The following is a 25,770-nucleotide window of genomic DNA, read 5'->3' as shown; positions in this document are numbered from 1 at the left end:
GGCAATTCGCCGAACAGCTGCAGGCCGCCCGGTCTCCTCATGCAGATGCGGGCAACCGGACTGAGCTGGCCGCCGTCGTGCGTTGCGTGGTCGCCATGGATCAATGCGTACGCTAGCATCAGAGGCTGGCGCCATTCTGGATGGAGAGGGATTCCTCGAGCATGGGTCGCCTCGATCAGGAGCAGTTGCTGGGGCCGACGAGTGGATGGTGCACGAGTGCAGGCGCTGAGTTCAGAAAAGCGCGCGAATCCAGCTCTGAACCAGCCCCGCTCGGCCGCTCTGTCCCTGCGATCTTCCACGCCAAGGAGACACAGCCGCGCTGCCCGGGTCAGGTCGGGACGGGCCGTCGCCGGCGATCGCCGGGGAAAAGGAACAGCGCCAAGGCCCTGGCTCCTGCGCGGCTGTGTGTCTCGTGTGGACGAGCGGTCGGATGGGTCAAGCGAGCAGACTCGGTCGGCCGAAATCACTATTCTGACCCTTTCATCGACCCTTTCAACAAACTTTGTCACAAAGTAAACTCGACATAAAAGTGTTTCACGATCTGACATTTTTAACAACATCATAGCTCACGGTGTTTCTGGCCAAAATGGAAACGCCGAGCTAGCTAGCGTTTTTGTCCAAAGAAAAAACGCCAAAGTGGTTCGCATTGCGGATCAGGTAAGAAATGCCATAGAACTTGCGTTTCTTCGCTGGCACCCAGCCCACTCGCTGCCCCATCGGGGTCTTTCTCCTCTTTCTCCTCAGCCGCCATAGATGCCAGGCTAGAAACGCCAAGGTTGGCGATGTTTGCGGCCTTCTTAGAAACGTCAAGGTAAAAAACTGCTCCGTAACCAGGGCTTGACCGCCAAGCCATATGACGTTTCTTACCTGGTCAAAAACGTCACAAACTTCGGCGTTTGTTACCTGGTGAGAAACGCTAATTACCTCGGCGTTTCTTCTTTGGTCAGAAACACCGGCTAGCTCGGCGTTTTTATGTTGGGCAGAAACACCACGGGCTATGGCGTTGCTAAAAGGATCAGATCGTGAAATACTTTCATGTCGAGTTTATTTTGTGACAAAGTTCGTTCAAAGGGTCAGAATAGTGAAAAAGGCCGACTCGGTCTAGCTTCACCGGATCGATACGATGCGGGTGATAACATGCGGATGCGGCCCGAACTGTTAGGTTTTCTATAAATAGTAAAGAAGAATGCCTGCAAAAAACAAAAAAAATTGGCATGGAAAAAAACGTTGTTTTGCTCATGGAGAATCGCTAAGGGCGAAGATATGGATAGATGTGAAAGAGCCACTCATGAGGTGGGTGCAACTGGAGAAAGCACGGTCGAGGGAGAATTTTTTTTATGATATACAGTATGAGAACCTGCCGTATTTTTGCTTTTCATGTGGGAGGTTGGGTCATGCGGATCTGTTCTGCCGGATCCGGCAGAGAGAGATTGCCACGGGAGGCTGCCGTTTAATGAGATGTTGAGATGGCCAGGGAGTAGGAAGAGCTGGGGGAGTGCACCCCAGTGGAGCAAGGAGGCGGACTATGCATGGAAGAAGTACTGCTGCAGGTGTTGAGCAAGAAGTTGAGGCTGGTACTGAGGTTACATCTCCAGCAAAACCGAGCCAAGGGGTGGTGAAGAATGCTGTCTATCAGTTTAATGCTCGTGGAGCTTTGAATGGGAGAGGCAATAGATACAATCGGGGGCGAGGTACACTGAATCATCAAGTATACAGAAGGGTTAATATGGATGGTGATGGGACTGGGAAAAGTGCTAGTAATCAGCTGATGTTACTGGACCAGGAAACTCTGAATAAAAAAAGGATTATGGAAGAGGAGCAGTCAGAGAACTCATCTGAGAGTAGAGATTCGAAGAAGAAGAAGGCTTTAGAGGAGCTGAATCTGGCGGAGACTGCGGAGCAGTCCCGCCCGAAGCAATGAATTGCCTAATTTGGAACTGTCGCGGGCTTGGGAACCCGGAGACAGTTCGAGAACTTCACAATATTGTGAGGCTGGAAGCGCCCGCCTTGGTCTTTGTGTGTGAGACGAAGATTGAGGGAGAGAGATTGTTAGCCCTAAAGTCCCGGTTGGGATTTAGTGGATGTGTGCCCGTAAGCAGCAATGGCTTAAGTGGAGGACTAGCCTTGTTCTGGTCCAAGGAAGTTGATGTTACTTTGAATAATGTGTCCGACCAACACATTGATGTGAAAGTGCAAAACGTGGGGAGTGATATGAAGATGTGGAGATTTACAGGCTTTTATGCCAAAGCAAAGAGAAGCGAGACATCGCAAAGTTGGGATATTTTGAGAATGTTGAGAGCCCAGTGTGATTTGCCATGGTTATGCGGAGGTGATTTTAATGAGGTGTTGCATGGTTCCGAGTATTTTGGTGCAAACGAACGGGCAGAGTGGCAGATGGAGGGCTTCCGTGAAGTGGTGGATCAGTGTGAGTTCCAAGACTTGGGTTATCATGGAGTCCTGTTCACATGGGATAATAGGCAGGATGGAGCTTCCAATGTAAAGGTGAGGTTGGATAGATTCCTAGCTAATCCAGCTTACACCCAGATGTACCTGGCGAATGTAGGTAAACACATTCCTTCGCCGCGATCAGACCATTGTTTTATCTCTCTAAGATCGCGGCGTGTGGATCAGGTGGAAGGAAGAGGGCCTAGACGTTTTACGTATGAAGAGGCATGGCAGCGGGAGGAGTCGTATGAGGCGGTGGTGTTGGATGGCTGGAAGAAAGGAGCGGGTGCAGATGGCTTCATGGCTCTGAATGATGCGTTGAATCACATGCAGCACCAACTTACTGATTGGAAAAACAAAAAGTTTGGAGATGTTCAGCGCAAGATTAAAAAGGTCCGTAAAGAATTTGAGAAGGAGAAGGCTAACTCGTTGTACAGAGGGTCATCTCCCAGGGAACGAGATTTGGCTAGGCAGCTCAATGAATTGTTACACCGTGAAGAGGTAATGGCGAGACAAAGGTCGAGAGCGGACTGGTTACGTGCGGGGGACAGGAATACCGGATATTTTCAGGTGCGTGCGTCTGCTCGGAGGACTCAGAATAGAATATCAGCTTTGGAGAATGCTGATGGTATCCTATGTGAGAGTAAAGAGGATGTGGTAGCCGAAGTGCAAGGGTTCTACACCAGATTGTACACGGCGCAAGAACATGTTGATGTGGATGCGGTCTTGCATCACGTACCAGTAAAAATTACAGGCCCCATGAATGAACAGCTGGCAAGACCCTTCCAGGAAGCCGAGATTGAGGCGGCCTTGTTTGTGATGAAGCCGTCAAAAGCTCCTGGAGTGGACGGTTTTAATGCAGGTTTTTATCAGCGGCACTGGCCTCTAATCAAGGATGATGTTACAGATGCTGTGCTCAACTTTCTAAATGGTGGCCATCTTCCTGATGTCATCAACAAGACGGTAATTGTGTTGATTCCGAAAATTAAAAATCCCAGGAACATTACCCAATATAGGCCCATTTCACTTTGTAATGTGATTTATAAGATTTGTTCAAAGGTGTTGGCTAACCGTTTGCGTGAAGTGTAGGATGAAATTATAGCTGAGGAGCAGAGTGCATTTGTGCCGAGGAGATTGATTACAGATAACGTGTTCACAGCGTATGAATGCATTCACTCTATGCGAAGGAAAAAAGGAAAGCAAGGATGGTGTGCAGTGAAATTAGACATGATGAAAGCGTACGATAGAGTCGACTGGACATATCTTCAAGGGATCATGTTGCAGTTGGGCTTTGCAGAGGAGTGGGTATCTTTGGTCATGAGATGTGTGACATCGGTAAGCTTTCAGGTTAAAGTTAATGGAGAGCTGTTACCTTCTTTTAGTCCCAGTTGTGGTATTCGGCAGGGGGACCCAATATCCCCGTATTTATTTCTTCTTTGTGGAGAAGGTCTATCTTGCATGTTGAAAAATTATGATGGTGGATGGGTTGATAGAGGAATCAGGGTGGGCTTCACAGCCCCGTGGATTTCTCGTCTATTGTTTGCTGATGATTGTTTAGTGTTCATGAAAGCAGATACTAGGAGTGCCATGAGATTAAATGAGATATTGCGGGCATATAGTGTGGGCTCAGGTCAGTGCGCAAACAAGCAAAAGAGTTCAGTTTTCTTTAGCCCAAACACAGGGGCATCAGTAAGAAGAGGAGTCCGGAATATAATGCAAATTTATCGGGAAGCTCTTTCAGAAAAATACTTGGGCCTCCCGACCGCGGTGGGTAGAATTACAGAACAGTTGTTTGAACATATTGTGGAGCGGGCGAGGTCGCATGTACAAGGGTGGTGCGAAAGATTACTATCCATAGCAGCAAAGGAGGTACTTCTTAAATCCGCGATTCAGGCTTTACCGGCCTATTTTATGAGCTGTTTCAAGCTCACTAAAGGTCTGTGCAAGAAATTGATGACAATAATGTCCAAGTATTGGTGGGCGGGATCACTGGATAAGAGAGGTTTTCATTGGCAATCTTGGGAAGGCTTGTCGATCTCCAAGTTTAGGGGAGGCATGGGTTTTCGAGATCTACAAGTCTTTAATGACGCCATGTTGGGTAAGCAGGCATGGAGATTGCTTGACAAGCCTGAGAGCTTGTGGGCGAGGGTCCTGAGAGGAAGGTACTATCCCGATGGCAACTTTCTGCAAGCAAGCTGTCCTAAAGGTGCATCTGCTACTTGGCGTGCTATTATTCAAGGTAGAAAGGTGCTGCAGGAGGGCTTAATTCGGAGAATTGGAGACGGGTGCACGACTGAAATATGGCATGATAGATGGATATCAGGCACTACTTCGATGAAGCCTATATGTAAGGTCAGTGATGAACCTGTGCAGTTAGTTGCTGATCTAATTGAGGATGGCTCAGTCGGTTGGGATGAGGAGCTTATTAGGAAATTGTTCATCGCCCATGACGCTGAAGCTATAATCAAAATGCCTAGGCCACGAGTGCAAATTGATGACTATTGGGCATGGGAATGGGAGCAGTCTGGTGTGTACTCAGTCCGGTCGGCCTACAGGGCTTTGATGGAACAGAAAATCTCAAATCAACCTGTCCCTGGGAGTCCTGACCATGGTGAAAAACTTGGAAGGAGTTGTGGAAACTGAGAGTTCAACCAAAAATCCGTGTGTTTTGGTGGCGAGTACTGAAAAACTTCTTACCAGCTCATGGTGAGTTGCAGCGGCGTCACATACGTGAGGATGCATACTGTCTGATGTGTGGATGTGATGAGGAGTCGTTATTCCATGCTTTGACTAAGTGTGATCATGCAAGTCGGTTTTGGGCGGCAGCGGAGGAATTTTTTGGTATAAAACTTCCAAGGCTGCACCCTGCGACCTGGGCGCGTGACATTATTGATCCATGTTTCATACAACGGGATCAAGCTGTAATCGTGGTGTCCGTGATGTGGGCTATTTGGTCTAGCCGCAACAAATACACGCACGAGGAAATTAAATTTCAGCCAATGCGGTCTATGGAGTTGATTAAGGAGCTCATAATGGCAATTAACATCCCTGAGCAGAGGAGATCTAGAATGATGGCGAAACACACATAGAAGCCGCCGGAGGAGGGATGGATAAAGCTAAACACTGATGGAGCGACTGATGCTGTTAATGGCTGTACGGGCACAGGAGCAGTGGTTAGAGACCACCGGGGACAGTTCCAGATGGGACAGTGCCACAAATATCAGGTGATGTACGAGCCGTATGTATTGGAGATGACAGCCTGCCGAGACACACTGTTGTTTGCGCTGGAGAAGGGATGGTCTCATGTGGTTATCGAGACCGACTGCCAGGCTGTGTTGATGGCATGGAAGCAACAAGATGACCGATCAATTGTAGGGAATCTGGGAAAGGAGATGCGGACCTATCTCCAAAACTTTCAGGGATTCGACTTGAGATGGACGGGTAGAGAAGCAAATGTAGCAGCTCATCTTTGTGCTAAGAAGGCTCTAGCTCTAGAGTCAGATTACCTATCTCTTGATGTAGCCCCTGATTTTCTGATTGATGCTTTGCAATCAGATGTAACCCGCCTTAATGATGAATAAATGCCTGTATGTCGGTTCTAAAAAAAACCCTTAAACAAACTTTGTCACAAAGTGAACTCGACATGAAAGTATTTTACGATCTGACTTTTTTAGCAACGTCATAGCCCGCGGCGTTTCTACCCAAAATGGAAACGCCGAGCTAGCTAGCGTTCCTATCCAAAAAATAAATGTCGAGGTAGCTCGCGTTGCGGACCAGGTAAGAAACGCCATAAGGCTTGGTGTTTCTTCGCTGACACCCAACCTACTCGCTGCCCCATCAGGGTCTTTCTCCTCAGCCGCCAGAGATGCCAGGCTAGAAACGCCAAGGTCAGCAACGTTTCCGGCCTTCTTAGAAACGCCAAGGTAAAAAACTGCTCCGTAATCAGGGCCTGAACGCCAAGCCATATGGCGTTCCTTACCTGGTCAAAAATGTCACAAACTTCGGCGTTTGTTACCTGGTGAGAAACGCTAGTTATCTCGGCGTTTCTTCTTTGGTCAGAAACATCGGCTAGCTCGGCGTTTTTATGTTGGGCAGAAACGCCACGGGCTATGGCGTTGCTAAAAGGATCAGATCGTGAAATACTTTCACGTCGAGTTTATTTTGTGACAAAGTTCGTTCAAAGGGTCAGAATAGTGAAAAAGGCCGACTCGGTCTAGCTTCACCGGATCGATACGATGCGGGTGATAACATGCGGATGCGGCCCGAACTGTTAGGTTTTCTATAAATAGTAAAGAAGAATGCCCGCAAAAAACAAAAAAATTGGCATGGAAAAAAACGTTGTTTTTGTCGTCAAGTAATCATATATGTATATTATACTGAAATACTCCCTTAGTCCCATAATATAAGAACGTTTTTGACACTACACTAGTATTTTGGGGCGGAGGGAGTAGTTGATCCCACTACTTATATTTTTTTTAACACGGTACAAATGAAGACGCACTTTCACCTTTTTTTTGCAGGTAAGCTTATATTACTCAAGTAACAACCCTACAATCCTGCTTACATAAATCGATGACCTCTGGGGTTCTGATCCCAACCAGACAACAATTATCTTCTCAGTTCTAGCAAAACTAGCTAAATGATCACTAACTAAATTTTTGACAATGGTTAATATGGGAATTATGAGTCATACTAAGAGACTTCAAGTACTTTATTTTCACCACCAATGACGCATAGATTGACATGTCAATGTCCTTTTCCCGCAACATGTTCACCTATGAGCACCTTCGATAGCAACCGCCTCGGCCCCGGCGTGCTATGACTCTCGGTATTCATCTTCATGCCCACTAGGTGTTCGACAAAAGCCTCCAAGGTAAAAGAAACGTCTTTCTCCATTTTTTGCGATAGGTGTTGTGTGGATGAGTTCGTACCCATCATCCTCTCTATGGGATGACTCCTCTCTTGAAGAGGAATGTGAGTGAGAGGAGGGAGGACATTGCCATCATCATTACCGTGCACATGGAGAAGAGCAAGTGGCCAAAGCATGGCAGTCCCGTTGTCGACCGTTAGGTCATTCGTAGGAGAAGGCAAGATGGCCACCACAAGTTGATGCTAGACTATTTTTGTCCAAATCCGGTGTATCCAGAGTGATACTTTTGACGTCAATTTCAGGATGTCCATAGATTTGTTCCTCTGCATTGCCAACTATGTGAAGGAGCATGATTGATTCTTCATGCAAAGAAGGATTTGTACTAGAGATCTTAGTCACAACACCAATCAGAAGGTGACTTCAGCGTTGCACATGATGGCATCTTGTATTCCTGCCGATTTGATTGATGATCTCTTGGCAATGGGACAGAGCACTTCCATCAAGTGTGTGCAGAAAATTGCAACGATAGTTGTTGAAGTGTTTGAGCCAGAGCATTTGATAGCACCCAATGCTTAGGAGACTCAGCGGCATCAATGTGCTAATGGATGGCCACTTGGCAGTGGGAGAGAGCACTTACATAAAGTGTTTGGAGAAATTTGCAAAGATCTTTTGGCATGCCTGTTTTGGGATGCATGCCTGAATCTTGCAACGGCATCAATGTGCTCCACCGATCACCATTCTTTGCATGGTTAGCCAATGGGGAAGGACCAGCGGTGGAGTTTCATGCAAACGGCGGCACATACAACATGTGCTACTACCTAGCAGATGGGATTTACCTGAAGTGGGCAATATTTTGTGAAGCCAATTTCAAGCTCCCAAGGTAAGAAAGCACTTCACTCTCATAATGCTCAAGCAGCTGCTAGAAAGGACGTGGGGAATGCATTTGGGATTTTGAAAGCCCAATTTACCATTGTGCGAGGATCAAATAGGTTTTGGGATCAAGAAATCCTTTGGCACATCATGATTGTCGTCGTGATCTTGCATAACATGATCATTGAGAGTAAGTGTGGTCAAGATTTGGATTACTCCTTCCACGAATTCATGGCAAAGGTGACGCGTCCAGTTAGAAGAGAAGGCCGCATCTGACGCTTTCTTCAAGTTCACTATTCGAGAGGCGGATACTCAGAAAGGTATTCAAAGAGATCTCACAGAGTAGTGGTGGAAGTGAAATGGGCAACAAGACCACTAGTTTACCTCTATGTTTCATATCATTTGTGATGAACTTTGTGTTACGCGTGATGAACAAGTCTATTGAATTTGAGCTTATGGATTCATGAAGTATGTAATGATTTAGTATTGTTTGTGTTTTATTTGCTTCCAACTTATTTGACATGAGTTTGAATTAGTGTATCATGTCTTGTTCTAATATGTATGCAATTATGGAAGAAAAAGAGAAGGAGGGGGAAAAATTAGGCCCCGCTTTTACCTCATCTATGAAAGCAACAACAATCATGGTGCCCAGAGGTGGAGCCAGGATTTCTTGAAGGCTAGGGCTAAACCTAAGCGGTTATAAATATCAAAAATACCACTAGCTTGAAAAAAAAGCCAAATAGCACACATACCAATAAGAACACATTATACCATTATCCCAAAGTGCGCGGCGTAATAGCCCTTTGCATTTCCCCCATTTTCTTTCATACGGGATCTAGGCTGGTTGGACGTTGCTTGAACAAAAAAGAATTAATTGTCCGGGTCCTCTTCCTCCCTGTTAACAAATAACAATGACTTGATTAAATTAATACAATTTAACATCATCAATTTATTGATTTCAGATGATGAGAAGGAATTAATGGGCAAAAATAGATGATACGAAAAACTTATACCATCAGCTGATGGAGCAGCCGTTTGTGGTGATAAACTGATGGAGCAGAATAGGAGGCCTTGACGAGCTACTCCAGCGAGACTACAGATTGAGATTCGGAGTACCAGCCGTCTAGGAGCGCGTCTGGTGGAGTCGAGCAATCGAGGAGAGTTGGCGGTGGCGGTGGCGGTGGCGGTGGCGTGAGATTTTTTTAATCCGATCTAGCGAGACGAGGGAAAGTGGCAGAGGCTCAAAGCAAATCGTGCGTGATGGCGATCTGGTCGAAGGCGCTAGCAATTCCTTTGAGCCATCATGCTAAGAGCATCTTCAGCCGCGCCCCTAACAAGGCCTCCCAGGCGACTTTTCGGTCGCCGGCGTCAAAAAATCGGCCCAGTCGTGCCCTCAAGGGTCCAATTTTCGCCGGCTCGGGCCGAAATTGGCGCCGGCGGACCCATCCCGACCCCAACATGCTGGGGGGGGGGGGGGGGGGGGCGCTCGGGGGCGCCGGGCGAATCTTTTTTGCGCGAAAGAGCCGCGGGCCCTCCTTGCCAGCGACTCGTCTCGCTTCGTTGTCCTCGTCACTTCGTTTCTCGCGACGAATCAATACCAAAGCTGCCGCGTGCTGCCGCGCCGGTCAGCCTCCGCCATTGTTGCCTCACGGGCGGCGCAGTGAAAATGAGACGACGCGCGCCCCCTCGCATGCCACGCGTAACGCGGCGCCTCGGCCTACATAAAGCCGACCCCCAGCGCGCCGGTGGCACGCACAAAGTCTCCACCGCCGACGCCACCTTTCTCCCCCTTCCTCCCTCTCCTCTCGCCGTCTCCGGCTCAAAGAATGGCTGAACGCTTCCCAGACGACGACGCGGTGGCGAACGGCTTCGGCCGCCGCCACCTTCACGAGGACGAAACTCGGCTCCTCTTCGAGGCCGAGTACCCGGTCCCGCCGGACATGCGAGTACCCGGGGCGTGGAGAATCAGCGCCGGCGGGGTTCCGGTGCCACCACCGCCCACTGGGGCGGCGCGGCATGCGGAGATCGCGCGTATCCGCGCCTCCCTGCCGCGGGCGGCGAGGGAGGGGCCACGCTACGTCCCCGACAACCCGCTCTGGGAGCCATTCTTCCGCTGCTGCCACGCCGAGCAGCTCGAGGCCACCAACGGCGTCGTTCCCTCCGGCGGGCTCAACTACGAGGGGTGGCGCCGATGGTGGGGCGTGCCCGGCCGCACGCTGGAGGTCGTCCTCGAGTACATCGAGGGCGGCAACACGCCGAGGCTGGAGTACCCCGCACCCCCGTCCTTCTCTCGCCGTCGTGGGAGCTCGTGGACACCGAGGTGCATGGACCCCAGGGCGTCCTCCTCCTCGTCAGGTCGGTCGACCGGCTCTCCCTGCCTCTGCCCCGTCAAGCCGGAGCCCCAGGACACGCCTGTCAGCCGGCACACCCGCAGCTCCGGCGTCCGCATCGATGACTCCACCCCCGCCTCTGGCCGCCTCATCCTCGTCGCTCCCAAGCCGGAGCCCGGCCTCCCCGCGGAGTACGAGGAGATAGCCCGGCGCGGCATCTCCGACGAGGACGCCATGCAGTGGGTGTGAGATGACTACCTCCGCGACGAGATGGTCCGGCAGTGCCAGGCCCTGGAGGAGATAGCCACCCGCAAACGTGAGTGCAGGACGAGCACGGTGTCGTGATCCTCGACAGCGACGACGACGAGGACGCCCCCGGACTGTCCAACCCGCCGCGCCAACCGCGGGAGGGTTGCAGCAGGGACGGCGGCCGCGGCGGAGGCGAAGACGACGGCGGCGGCGACTACACGCGGTTCTACCGCCTGCTCGGCATGTAGAACTGCAAGGGCGGCGGGCGGCGAGGAAAAGCGAGGGAGACGGCGGGGAGCAACCTAGTAGCTTTTTTTTTTCCTTTTTGTAAAATATTTTAAATATGAACGAACTCACCGAAGTTTGGTTGAATTTGTGCCGTGTTTGTGCCGTAATTTATATTTTCAAAAAAACATGGGCGCCGTGACTTACACACCCCCAGCGCCTGGTTATCGCTGGTGCGCCCCCAGGAGGCGATTTTTAGCGTCTCCTGGGGGGCCAACGGCTGGAGATGCTCTAACTGGACTGGACCTCGGTTGGGATACTTGGATGGCACATGGGCTAAGGCACGTCCAGTTGGGTTTGCATGCCTGGGGCTCGGCCTATACTACCCTACAAACTTGGAAATTTCTGCTGGATGTATAGACTAAGAGTTGGGCCACGTCTAGGAAGCGGCTGTTCTGCTCGCGAGCACAGGTGAGCACTTTATCATGACCAGTCGATAGCGCATTGGGATGTGCGTCGCTGAATTACTGAGCGAGCGCGTCGAGCGGCATTAAATCGCGAGGGGATGGAATACGGCGTACTGTCGCCGTGTACACCGCATCGGGACGGAGCCCGCGGATGGTGCCGTGACTGCCTTTCCCCTGAGCCGTGGCTCGGGACGTCAGTTGGTTACCTGATCCGTGGCTCAGGAAAGCGAATCTCCGTCAGTAGGCGCGGGCCTGGCCAGTAAATGGCTACGGAGGCAAACAACGCCGCTGTCTCCCACCTCTCGCCAGTCTTTCTTGTGTCCGCCATTGACGCCGGCAGAGATCTGCGGAAGAAGGAGTGCACGGCGGCGAGTATCGTCGATGGAGTTCCTGATGCAACCAATTAGGAGGTAAGGCAAAAATCCCTCACCCCCCGTACTCTTGTCCCGCCCCCAATCAGTTGTCCATAGTGATTATGATTGTTCATTGTGTAAGTGGTCCTGATCCATAATGGATTTGTTGGACTGCAGGTCCGCGGTGATGGAGGAGGTAAATGACAACTAGTTGCCAATGGAGCCGGTGCACTACCCAGCGGTTGCGACAGTGACGGAGGAGCTGTCCCCCATGGCCACTATAAGCGTTGACGGGCAGATCTGTGCGGTGGATGGGGCAGCTGCGGCTGAGCGGGATGATGAACCGCAGGCGTCTGAGCAATCCATTGGCCAAGTTGATCCGAAAACACCAGGCTGGACTCGTAGGTAACCTCTGACTGTACAATTTCTTGCACTGGGGACTGTTCTGTTCTTCTCTGCTGTATGATGCATTTATTCCCACTACAAATATATTATGAAGACAAGCATTTCACGATTATATTAATTTTTTCCTTTATTTATAGTGCTGACTGTTTGCATCGTACAACTACTGAATCGACGAAGAAAAGAGCGAACCATTAGTCTCCCTTGCCATGGGAAGATGCCTCTGTGTTTTCATACCAGCCGGCGATTCACAATCTGCAACCTACAAATTAGAAAATATGACCGGCGCAGTAGTGATGCTCTGTTTTGCAAAAACTAAATTATGATGCATGGTATGCACACCTAATCTGGTATGAAATAACTGGTATACCATAACTTATAAACATGGGGGCAAACAGAAAATGTAGGCTGGACTAAAAGTTAGTTGGTTAGACAGCGTCAAAATATTAGTGATCAGGCATGTAGATAATTTTCAGTTGCATATTTTGGGGATTATGAAAGACTGATATAGGAATTGTATGGATAACAATTAGGATTGGTGTGTATGTTACCCCTGACACCATAGCTGTAGCAGGGGATGTACTGGGACAATATAAAGGATAGCGGTCTTGGGGCGTTGATGAGGCATTGTATATAAAAAGAGTGTGATGAACCGGAAGAACATAATTTATATGGCAAGATTCCAGAAAATGCAGTTTTGAGTTAAACATCCATCATGACACTAGTAGAAAACGGAGCTTTAAAACCGGTTCGTAAGGGCCTTTAGTGCCGGTTCCATAACCGGCACTAATTGGTGGGCACTAAAGGCCCCCCCCTTTAGTACCGGTTCGGCACGAACCGACGCTAAAGTGCCACCACGTGGCGTGAGCTCGCGCCCTGGTATGGGGGACCTTTAGTACCGGTTGGTGTTACCAACCGGTACTAAAGGTTTTTTTTGAAAATTTTGGAATTTTTTTGTTTTATTTTTATTTTTAATTTTTATGAATTATTTGGTGATTTAGTCTCTAATCGCCTCTCTTAACTGCTCAAGTGTGGATCACTCATTCCAAATCATCTAACTTCCCGATCGGTCACCCATCCCTCTCACTACTCCAGCCCGAGCACGCTTAACTTTCGGGTTCTATTCTCCTTCGTTTCCAAGTCTGCACTTGTTGTTTTCCTGACAATAGTAAGATGCCAATCCTATTAACCCTCAGGAGTTTAGCTTGAGCATGAAGTCACACATTTCACTGTTTGAGTTTGAAACTATTATTCTAAAAAACAGTAATTATTTAGTAACACTAATATTTCTTGAATAAGTTTGACCATAGTTTGACCACAGTTTGACCATAGTTTGACCAGATTTCACCAAAATTCAAAAAATTGAAATAATTATTTAGTAACACTAATATTCTTGAATAATTATGTAGTAACATTAATACTTCTTGAATAAGTAGTTTGACCAGATTTAACAAAAAAAATTTAAAAAACTGAAATTTGACCATATCTTTTTTTCCTTTTGGAATTTAAGGATTCTAAAAAATTGCAAATAGGCTGTAGGCGGTCTCCATCGGATGCGAATTTTCATGCTGAATTTTTTGATATATTATACGTTTTTTCCGACATCGTATGCAAAAGTTATAGCTGTTTTACATTTTCCCTATACTTTTTGCAAAACATGTCCAAATTTAAGTTTTCAAATTTTCCTAACTAGTAGATGTAGTAATATAACTACCTCTCGAAGGATTTTATTTTTTGAAGTTTTTATCATTTTCTTTTGATTTTTTCAGAACTGAAATGGCGACACACGGGGGGGGGGGTAGAGTTTGAAAATTACCCTATAGTGCCGGTTTGTGTCACAAACCGGTACTATAGGTCAGACCCCTTTAGTACCGGTTCGTGGCACAAACCGGTACTAAAGGTTAGCCCTTTAGTACCGGTTTGTGCCACGAACCGGTACTAAAGGTGATCGTGGGGCCCCAGCCTGACGCCAGCCTGCCATCACCCCTTTAGTACCGGTTCATGGCACGAACCGGTACTAAAGGTTCAACACGAACCGGCATTAATGCATAGTCGTTCGAACCGGCACTAATGGTACCATTAGTGCCGGCTCAAATTCAAACCGGCACTAATGTGCTTCACGTTTGACCCTTTTTCTACTAGTGTGATGCTGATGTGAATAATCCTTGAAATGCAGGGTTAGAATTGGAGCTGCTGCTCCTGGCAGGGCTCCTTGCCCTGGGCGAACCAATGCCCTTGAGAAAGCAATTCAGGGGTTTGGTGACAAGCCTAGAAGCATTGTGGTTGTGCCAGAACTGGGCACAAGCTTTGATACACTTGGGGAGGCCTATGACTTCTACAATCTCTACTCGTGGGAGAAGGGGTTTGGAATAAGATATGGGAAGAGTAGGCTGAATGTGGAGAGAACAAAGTGCATGCAGGAAATTGTTTGCGGGTGTGCGGTATGCATTTCTATAATTATATGGATTACTTTCATACATGTGTTGTTGTTCTGTGGTTCGTGTAACCTGACACGTCTATGATTGCATTACTGTTTTATGCAGGGTAAACCGGGTGTGGAAAACACAAGATCATGCCGTTGTGAATGTCCGGCATTAATAAGACTACTTCGCACAAAGGACAATGGTTGGTACATAGCTGAGCACCGTGAGCAGCACAACCATTCGCTATCTCCTACATATGGGCAGACAATACACTGGCCTTCACACAAGCATATCGATGCTTATAGCAGAGACTTGGTCGAGCAGTTGCGACAAAACAATGTTAACCTAGCCAAAGTACACAGCATAATTGGAAGCTTCTTTGGTTCAATGGAAAGGGTGCCTTTCACAAAAAGAGCTCTGAAGAATTTGTGTGGTAAAATAAATAGAGAACAGTCGGAGGATGATGTGAGGAAGACCATGGAGGTGTTTGCAGAGCTGGGCTCAAGAGATCCTCACTTCACCTATCGTGTGCAAGCAGATGAGGATGGTCGGATAGCAACTCTTATGTGGGCAAATGGGAGCAGCAGGTTGCAGTACACATTCTTTGGAGATGTCGTAACCTTTGATACAACATACAGAACAAACCTGTACAACATGCCATTTGGTCTGTTTGTGGGTGTGAATAATCATTTCCAGAGCATCATCCTGGCCGGTGTTCTTGTCCGTGATGAAAAGGTGGAGACATTTGAGTGGGTTTTCACAGAATTCATTAGGATGATGGGTGGGACTGCACCGAGGACAATTCTAACAGGTGTGATGCCTAGTTGTAAAGGAACTATCTGTGCTAACAATGTCCGTAGTTGTTTCGAAATCATTGTTGTCTAACAGCGATGTGTGATGTTTTGCAGATCAATGCCGGGCTATGGAGGTCGCCATTAAAAATGTGATGCCGCAGACGGCACAGGTGCAAGTGGCATGTGCTGAAGAAGGCAAAAGAATCACTTGGATCGATGTACTCGAAGAAGAGCGAGTTTAGGGCAGAATTTCACAAGGTAGTAAATCACATGCTTACAATCGATGAATTCGAGGAAGCTTGGAAGATCTTGGTGGAGAAATATAATTTGAGACACATGACTACATGAGGCAGTTGTATGACATAAGACACAAGTGGGCGAAGCCTTATTTTAAAGGAGTTTTTTGTGCTAAGATGAGCAGCACCCAGCGCAGTGAAAGTGCAAACCACATGTTGAAGAACTACGTACCGCCTGGTTGTCCCATGCATATGTTTGTGAAGAAATACATGAGACCACAATTTGACAGGGAAGCTGAGGAGAACTACGAGGAGAAGCGGACACGGATAGTAAGTCATATTTTGTAATGGCAACTTGCTGTGTGGTAGTAACATGATCACTGATTTTGATGCATCTATGTTTCAGGGTAGACCGCTGTACAGAGCAAACTTAGCTATAGAGAGGCATGCTGGTAAGATATACACGCGAGCTATGTTCGAGCAGTTTGGACATATTCTTTATGAGTGCGGCGCATACCAAGTGGAGGAGCTGGAGAAAGGAAAATTGTATCTTGCCATTCATACCGATGCTGCTAGGAGGGAGAAGTGGTGTAGGGTGTCATATAAGGTAGCTGTTCTTGAAGGAGGTGATGAATATGACTGTGAGTGTGGGCAATTTGCACACATGGGACTGCTTTGCAGCCATGTTGTGAAGGTATGGTAACTGCTGAAAATTAAGCAACTCTTATTATAGATATGCGTACAATGCGTGCAATCTGCTGTGTACTAAGACATGAAAACCGACCATTGCAGGTGCTGGATTTCATCCGTGTTACAGAGATACCGCAAAAGCACATTGTGAAGCGATGGACCAGGGACGCACGGGACATACTGCCAGCTCACCTTACTCAATATCAAAGAGATAATGCTCACAACAATCCTTTCAGCTTCAGGCATTTCAATATGTGTATGCATGCCATGGAGTTGGTTCGAATGGGCGATGCAAGCGTGGAAGCATATGACAAATTCATGACTCTCATCAAGGATTGCCTGGTCCAAATGGAACCATTCTCGGAAATAAGGGATGGGCTCGGACTGGAGGACAGGATTGGTCAGCATGGAGATGGTGCTAATGCAATGGCAAATGGTGATGAGCTTGCTGCCCATACGACAGTAGTTGCGGCAAGTGGAGGTGCAGGCTTCAGAAATGTGAATGATGATGCTACTTCTGCAAATGAGAGTGGGAATAGACCCAGTGGCTTGTTGGCGCCAAAGAAAAGGAAAGAGATGGGGCGCCCGACAACTAGCCGTGAGAAGGCACCGTACGAGGGGCTCAGCAAGCGGACCAGGTTCTATAGCATATGTCGGCAGCAAGGGCACAAGAGGACTACTTGCCCGGACCGGGGTGATGCACCAAAGCCTGTTCGGAAACCAGCAAGGTGCAAAAATTGTGGAGTTGAAGGTCACTGGCAAAACAACTGCAATAAAGTCGGTGGTCTGCGGGTTATAGGCGTGTGAGCGCTTGGAAAGAACTACTTAGACTAAAAATCTGTAGTACTGAATGTGTGGTTCAGTAATTATGTGTGTAGAACTTATGAAGTTTCATGCTTGCTGAGTGTATGCAGCTCCTATGCATGTGAAAAAGCAGTTATGTGGAATCTAAAAAATCAAGTACTGTTGAACTGGTCTGCATCTAATCGTATAGGGGGTTTGCATAAATTAAGTATTTTTGTGAATTCTTGTACAACCTGCTGATGCATTTGTGCGGTTATGAGTATTGTCTCGGTGTGCATATATATGATTTATTTGTCAGTATGCTGACGCATAAATGGAAATTGGATGAATGGGAAACGTGAAATGAGAGAAAATGAAATTGTGAATATTGAAGATAATCAAATTCCATATAAGTGGTCGTTGTATTTTTCTGCCTGGGCTGCAAAAAAAGTTGTCAGCAATTAAGAGTGAGCACACTCTGTGGTCATGGAAAAAAAGAAATTCATCAGATTTTGGTAAGCTTGCCCCCTGTTGTGGACACGTTTCAGTGTGCATTTTTTACAGGTGTATGCCTCTCGGTGGTGTGGCGCCCATCGCTCTACTGACCCATTTTGAATTTCAAACCCCAAGTGCGGGAAAGAGAGGAGCTACAGACAGATAAGTAGTGAGGCAGAGGGCAGTGCGTAAGCCATTCCTCTGTTTTAGTATACCAAGTCCTTCCATTAGAGGGCAGCTCTTTCCATGGCTCCTAACCTACAATCGTTCTCGGTGTCTGGCCTTACGAAATCTGATCCTACTCACAAGGGCGCTGGTGTAATCCCAGAGGTTAGTCTCTTCTTAACCGACTCTCAACTTAACATGAGGGAGATCATTCTAAGTGTGTAACCTACTGTCAGGTGTCTGATGCATCTGAAAGATCAGTAAACCAGCCCGTAGGAGCAGGAGTAGCGGCGAGTTCATCATCTGGAGTTTCAGCAGTCGTTGAGCAGGTATGACGAAGTGCTGGGGGAGGAGGGGGTTGCATCCAGTTAGCAGTCCATATCTGTAGTTATCTCTGAATTTGCTTTATCTGGTGATTACCCTGCAGGAGACGCCGCCTGCAAGTGATGTCTGGGTGGGCGGGCATATCGTGATGCAGGAGGAAGTTGAGATGCAGGCGATGCAGGATGTGGAAGAAGGCTATGGAGAACATGACCCAGAAGACCAACCTCTGGGGATGGATGAGCTTGCAGAGGTTAAAGACGGCGAACACTCTTCGGCTGGCGCCCACGGCGAGTCGGATGAAGATGCAGAGGAAGACAGCAGCAGCTCATCTGCCAAGCGTGCTAAACATGGTTAGGGGGAGCATGTTGATGGCAACGTCGGTAATGATGCCATTACTGGCGTGGTTAAGAATCGTGTGTAGTAAAAAATTATGTCGCTCTTTTGCAAGCTAGAAATGATATGAATGGTGTGTGCGTTCTTAATATCACTGTCGCAGTGGGACGACAAGTAAAATTAGGAAAAGTCACTATCATATTTTTGCCCACGAGTGTTCATAGCAGAGCTAACAAATATTGGTTGTTTAGGTGAGAGGCATTCAACTAACACCCCCAAAAGTATGAAATGCACCACATAGAAGGTGAATAATAAATAAAAATAATACGAGGATGGTCGATTTACTGAAGAAAAATTGTAGCAGAACCGGAAAAATAATCTAGGGGGAAGTAGGCATGCATTAGGAAATACATAGAAAAACACAAGAGCAATAACTAGACCCCCCCCCACCTTGGTCATTCGGATCAATGTGGTGAGAACAACAGACAATATATCTGGCGCCGATCACGCCTCTAGCGTCATCACACTGCAAATGACCACCCCCCACTCCCCGTCCCGCACCATTCACGTCATTCCGCTCGCAGTAGGCATCCACCTCGGCCAATTCGGGCAACCTCGAACCGGTCGGGCACCTACGTCATAGTACCCACAGGGTGCGCGCATAGCGGGCTGGGGAAGGGGGTGGGGGCGTGGGTGCCATTTAGCCGGGGGGTGCTGTCTTTCGTCAGAAGATGAGGCAGGCCTAGTCGAAACCGTCACATGTAAACCACTACTTTCCACCGGCCACCACCCCGCAATGCCAATGATCTCCGTGCAGCGATGCAGACTGCTGAGGGTCAGATTCCTCCCCTCCGACCGCAACCATCAAGCGCACCCGCCCGCCCGTGTCTGTCACTCGTAGGCAGCACGCGAATGTGCCGAAAGCAGAACCCCTGCAAAAACTTGGTCATGCTCGTGTTTCTCTCGATTTTTGGGGGACAGGATAGTCCTTGGCGCCATTGCCACCAGACAGGCATTGATCGACGGCGTCGGCCTGACTCGGTGAATTAGGGTTTATCAAAGGTTTTGCTGCCGGGCGCCACACTGGAGTTGTTTCTGAATTGTTTGATTGGTTCTTACGCGAGTACGTGCACTAATTGACCTATGATGCATGGGTCGTTGCGTATGTGGCGATATAAAAATTGGTTAATTTTATTCACGTAGGCCAATGATTCCCAAGTGTGCGCATGCATGCATGTGTGCATGCAAGCAAAATGGTGTTTACTGTGCATGCATGCATAGGTTAAACTGGAGATCCCAGTGGCGATGAAATAATAAACAAAACAAGGGCGGGGAAGCACACCTGCATGTGTGCGGACCCGCATGCATGCAAAAAAGCGATTAGAACATCCCAGGCATGGATTAACTATAGATACGATGATTGGTACTGTTGGGGAGTAGTGCGAACTCAGCTCCTGGTGGACTGGCAACAAGCATGCAACCCCTTGCATGGCGGGCGGGGGAGTCCACTTATTAAATGAAGCAGCATGAGTCTAGGGAGCTGACCAAAAAACATCCCCTGTTGTTGTCCTGTTGCACACCTTCAGATTGGACCCGCGAAGATAAACTTTCTTCTAAAAGGGTATGACCAGCGAAAGTGCGACCAGGGGCCATGCCGGTCCCAAAGAAGTATCCACATGGAGATATGTGGTGTTGGTCCTGGCGAAGATTTGTTACTGAAAGGTACTCACATGCAAAAAGGTGCAGATGTACCCATGGGTAAGAACACAGGTGGTTAAGTTATCAAATGGTACGGGGGGCAGATTGTGAAGCTCATGTGTGGGTGAGCACGGGATATTTTTAGTGTTGTGTAACAGCAGTAAAAAAATTATCTGTTCAGAGGACTCGTCAGCTGCCGGTGTGAGGGATAGCAAAAAGGGCGGCAATTTTCCCGCCGCGTTAGCACGAAAGATGTACAATATTTCTAGAGGGTTCTGGCTACAAGCACATTATAAAATTATTTGGTGGACGGTGGGTGTCTACAGGTACAGACATATCACAGGTAGGCCGCTGCAGTGGCTTGTATTCTCACCAGTCTCTTCCTCGGTCTGCTCGTCAAGCACTTGTGCACAGTGCAGCCGCTTCTCTCTCTACCCCCATTTAGGAGCTCAGACGGCTGTAAGCAGAGAATTGGGAAAAAATCTAGATCCAAGATTGCGTCGGACCGCCGCCCTGTCCTTCTGGTAAGCAATCAATCTACTAAATGCATCTCCTTTTTGCAATGCCTGGCTCTTTTGTTGCTGATTAGGTTTTCTTCTTTGGCTTTTGGTTTTATTTGGTTGCAGCTGGGGTGAAAGATGGAGGAGCCACCGGAGCGAGGAAAGAGGGGAAGAACTGCCGACGAGGGGAGCTCGAGGCCAAGAAAAAAGAACCATCGGTGGGGGTCAACTGCTTTGGTGGTGTCGAACCAGCCGAGAGTAGCGGCCAATCCGCCGCCGCGAGAGCTCGCGTATAGATGCATGTTTACTACTGGTCCCTTTCTTGGTGTGAGCACTTTGTTCTATTCAGCGGCTGAGCTCACTGGGATGGGCGGCTTGCTGACAAATAGATATGTGGGAGGAGTAGATCGGATCCAGTACGCAGGGCTCCTTGCTGACTTGGATACTAGTAACATGTCCCTACGTCTCCCAGATGGTCAGATCAGGTTCATTACTGACGATGATGCAGTTAGGATCCTAGGGGTAGTTGGTCATGGTAGGATTGTCCAGTTTGGTACTCCTGCCAGCAAATCTGCCCTGGTGAAAAAAATTAGAGGATTCTTGGGTCTGAGGGGGAGAGGTGGCATAAAGGTGTCCGATTTAGAAGAGGTGATTAGTAGAATAAACCCTTGTTGCATGGACGAGAACGAGACAATCACTTTCTTGGTAGCATCTGCACTGCTAGGAGCTGCTACCTTGCTAGCGCCAAGGTAATCTGTGGCTGCACTCCCAGAGGAATTCCTCCCATTAGTCGAGGATCTGTGGCAGATCGGTCAGTACAACATGGCCAGATACTCGATTGACGTGCTAAGAATGTGCGCCAATAGGTTCCATGCACAGGTGGCCTCTGGAGCTGAGGTCGCCATCTTGGGTGGTCATGTGCTTTCCCTTGGGGTGAGGCCTTGTTCTTTTGTTGCAATCATTTGACGCTGTACTTTATTCTCCCAACCATGTCAAAAAAGTTGCTACTCATTTTGCATGGTGTTTTGCTGTTTGCAAATATTTCAGCTGGATTGGATAGACTTCAGTGCTGCAAACCTTAGGTCGAATCTACTGCCAAGGATTTCTGCATATACATTTCCCATGGTAAAGAAATTGGTCCGGCTGCTGAGAGATAACCCAGGGTTTTACCGAGTAAGTAGCCAATCCATTTTGTGACTGACAGCAGGATGAATTCTTGTGTGATGTACTAACCCATTTGATGTGTGCATTTCCTTGTGTAGACTAGGCCTGAAGGTTACATGGAGTCACATCACTAGGAATGGCATCCTCTAATGGCAGATAATTCACACAATGTGAGTGCCTTTGCTTCATAAAACATATTAATTTTCAATTTTAGTTCATCGCTAAGCTTGCTACGATGTTGATGGCAGCTATTCTGGAGGCCACCAGCTGTTAATCGCCGGACTGATGCAGCTAACCCATGCCATGGTATGAGCATGGAAACTAGGGAGATCGAGGAACAGCCCGTCGAGGTGATGCATCAGCAACAGGATGGGGTGGGCGATCTGTAGCCTGAACACACAGCCCAGCTACAGCTCGTTGGTGTGGTTGATCAGCAGCCTGAGTGCATGGGACAACAGCAACTCGACAATGTAGGTGAGCAACAGCTTCAGAACACAGTGCAGCCAGAAGCAGAAATCATGGATCAGACAGGTGAGTGCCCGAACTAAAAATCGGCGCGTCCGTGAACAAAGCATGCCATGAAGTTCATTGCTAACGTGTGCCTTGTGAATTGTACAGATGTCGTGGGCACTGATGAACAAGAGACTGTGAAGGTGGAACCAGTGGGAACTCTATCAGTACCGCAAGCCAATCGTAAGTACCTCATCTGCAATCATGATAATATACGTGTTGAAACCATAGGATTGAACTTTGTTAACTTTTGCGGGAAAAATTTTCTAGGTGTGACTGAGAGAAGGGGAACAGAGCCTGAGCGAGGAGTTTACATAGATGAGACAGGGCAAGAGGCGATACGTCGCAGGCCAATAATCCGAATTCCTGAAAGTGATAAAGGGAAGGGCCCATCAGAGGAGAGTGAACTGGAGGAGTCAGATAGTGATGACGACAATCCAACCAGGCTTGCTAAGATATCGAGGAACTACAGAAGAGTGTTGAGGCAGCATGAGAGAGTACAGATAATGAATGGTACTGACTTAAACAGATGAACCGTCTAAACCAAGATTTTTTAGGTGGTTTGTATGCTATCTAACTAAGTCGTGAATTGATCATGCAGGGAACCGCTGGCTTGGGCTGCCCCCAGTTATAAGTGTTCAAGGTGCGTGCCCGTTGTCGTTAATACTTTGAGCTTGATAGATTGCCTGTTGTCCTCCTCTGGAAATCTTGTTGAAGCTAACACTGAGGAAAATCTGTGTGCATTGACAGGGGCGGATGGGGTGAATGCCCAGCTTCCAGCAGTGGACCCTGAAGATTTAGAACTAGATGAGCCTATCATCGTTCCTCAGCTCAGGCATGAAGAAATTCCAGTAGTAGGTAAGGTTTCGTATAAAAACACAAACAAAATACATACAACATATGCATGTAGCAGATAATGAGTAAATTGCATTTAATCACTCTGGACGTTAGGTTTCACACCCACAGGAGCTATGTCTTTCGAAGCATTCATAGATCTGGTCACACCAGACAGTGGTGGAGCCTCGCCAATGACGCCGTTCTGGATGCTTCAGTCAACACCAGATTCAGCTTCTTATGTATGGCACAGAGAATTCATTCCAGATAGTGCATCCATGTCATTGTTAGTGGCAAGATTTGTGGAGGCAACAACGGCAATTCAAGGTGGCATATGTTTCCCTAGATTGATTTGCATTCCCATATTTCATCAGGTTGACAAACAGTTGTAATTTTATATTTTGCAGCTGAGGGAGTCAGTGGGGCTCACTACCCTGCTAGCACAGACCCTGATCATAGGACTGCAAGTCGTGTGGCAGGAAACACTGCTGTGGATCATGAAGACAATTGTGGGAGCCCTGCATCTGAAGAAAGTGAAGGTTACGATCAAATGTTAGACAGACACCATGAAAGCCTGATACAGAGCCCTATCACTCCCAGGGCAAAGGAGACAAATGATTTATTATTTGCTTCGTCTGTTCAGAATTTGTACGATGCAAACGGTGAGCAATATGAATAAAGGAAGAAATAAATAGAATCGTGAAATGGTTGTCTTGATAATATATTGTAGTGGGAATAAATGAATCATATGTGTAAAAAGGGAATTTTAGCAAGGGATAAGAAATAGTTGAGCTATAAACATGTATGAAAATGTATGAACTGACAATTTGCAAATGGTGCAGAGATGGAGGTGGGTATCATCGATTTGGTGACAAGTGTGTTTGCGACTCACATGGTTCGAGTACGGGTGGAGCCTCCAGCAGAGCCAGGTCAGTACTCACATGGTTCGAGTACGGTGCTATATACGGGTAAACGTATCCAGAAATATTTGTACGTGGAATTTGACAGTGGTGATGGGGTAATGTAGATGCCAACGGTAGGGATGAAGCAGTTGATCACAGGGGGGCTAACACATGTCTAAAGTTTGAAACAGAAATCAACAGTAAGTTAACACAATTCCAATGAATTAGATGGCACCTGTGAGTATAATAGTGGTACTGACATATACATATTTTTTTGTGAAATTCCACCTTGTTAGATGTCCGACTTGTCAGTTCGACACCAGAAAGCGGTATTGAGGCAAGGCAGAACACAGAAGATTGCACTGTTGTAGCCTTAGGGCGTGACACTGGAGGTATAGTTTGCTAGATTTCTGAAGTTGTGATAAAGAGCCTTCCAATGCTTTGTCTTTTGCTGACTAATTAGAGCTTATAATGTGGTTACAAATGCGCAAGCAGGCAACTGCGCCATGGAAACTATCGAGGCAGAAATAGGTATATTTTGGAAAAGCAGTGATACAATTTTGTTGTTACATGATTTTTGCGTATAACTACTAACAACAATCATGTCGGCGTGATGATAAAATCTTGTTCCAGATGAGCTGACGAGGGCAACGCCAAGCAATGGTGATATGGTGCCAGATTGTCTCAAGTTCCAGGCTGAGATCAACGGTGCATAATGCTATCCCACATAGATGTAAAACCATTGTGTTGTTTTGTTAAGTGCTGCTCGTAACAAAAGCAAACATTTAGTGATGGAAACACCAGGTGTGCTGTGCATGAGCTCTACTCCGGAACAGCCAGTAATTCGGTTTGTGCCTCCAGCAAGGCAACGACAGAAAAGATGTGTGCACCGTGGGAGCAAGAAGTGTCGCAATAGGAAACGGAAAACACCTTCCGGGAGTGGGTCATCTTCATCGGATAGCTCTGACAGTGATGCGGGTGCGATGCAAGACGACCAACAAGGAGGAGCCGCAGAGCAAAGCATTCCCCCAGATGGATTACACGGTAAATCAAAATGTGGATCCTATAAGTGAGTAGCGTAGTGTACATCCTGAAAGTTAAAGTCTAACATGATTGATTGTTCCAAAAAAACATGTGAGGTACATATGCGTCCCAATGATACAGCCAGGGGCGTAGGCTTTGGAGTTGGGGTCATCACTCGTCAAGAAATAGGGGACTATGTGTTCCCTGGAATAACAAGTAAGATATCATGACTGACATTAGCAGCATGGATTTGCGTGACCTGACCGGCTGATCATGTAATACAGTTACTGCATCTGGCGGATCATCAGCAGCAACTAATCGCGTGGTGGGGTCTGCATCGGCAGGGGGCGAGCAGCATCTCCATCAAGGTATAGGTTACAAAATTATGCATTCAAAACTGACGTTGACAACCTAGAAGCATAACATCTTTGTCGGACGGGTGTTTCTCCTGATGCAACCAGCAATCAGGGCGCTGAGCCTAGTCTGGGAGGCTCGGGACCTGTAAGGGTGCAAGTCAGTATGGTTAGGACATTTGTGAAGAATGAAATGGGAGAGAAATTCCCGGGGAAAGCTGGACTGAAGCATGAAGAGCCGACAGCAAAGAATGTGGTGTACTTCGACAAAATGCTGACATGCACGAGACAGGAGCTCGACAAGTAAGTTCGAAAGCAGAGACATTATAAGA

General features: G+C 47.6%; 1 protein-coding gene across 1 annotated transcript; it reads left to right on the top strand.

The window, feature by feature from the left end:
* Positions 1-12,026: 12,026 nt before the first annotated feature.
* LOC147966437 (uncharacterized) lies at positions 12,027-17,161 on the top strand. The gene is made up of 6 exons (XM_087530831.1): positions 12,027-12,214; positions 14,388-14,652; positions 14,755-14,819; positions 15,892-15,994; positions 16,071-16,358; positions 16,457-17,161. Exons 1-6 carry the CDS (start codon positions 12,027-12,029, stop codon positions 17,159-17,161), a joined length of 1,614 nt encoding a protein of 537 aa, XP_087386957.1.
* Positions 17,162-25,770: the final 8,609 nt, after the last annotated feature.

Source organism: Triticum urartu, chromosome 6A (assembly GCF_056163025.1).
Source record: "Triticum urartu cultivar PI428250 chromosome 6A, HENAU_Tu73, whole genome shotgun sequence".
Lineage (NCBI taxonomy): Eukaryota > Viridiplantae > Streptophyta > Magnoliopsida > Poales > Poaceae > Triticum > Triticum urartu.
The sequence above is the reverse complement of the archived record's forward strand: the minus strand, read 5'-3'. Positions and strand labels throughout refer to the sequence as shown.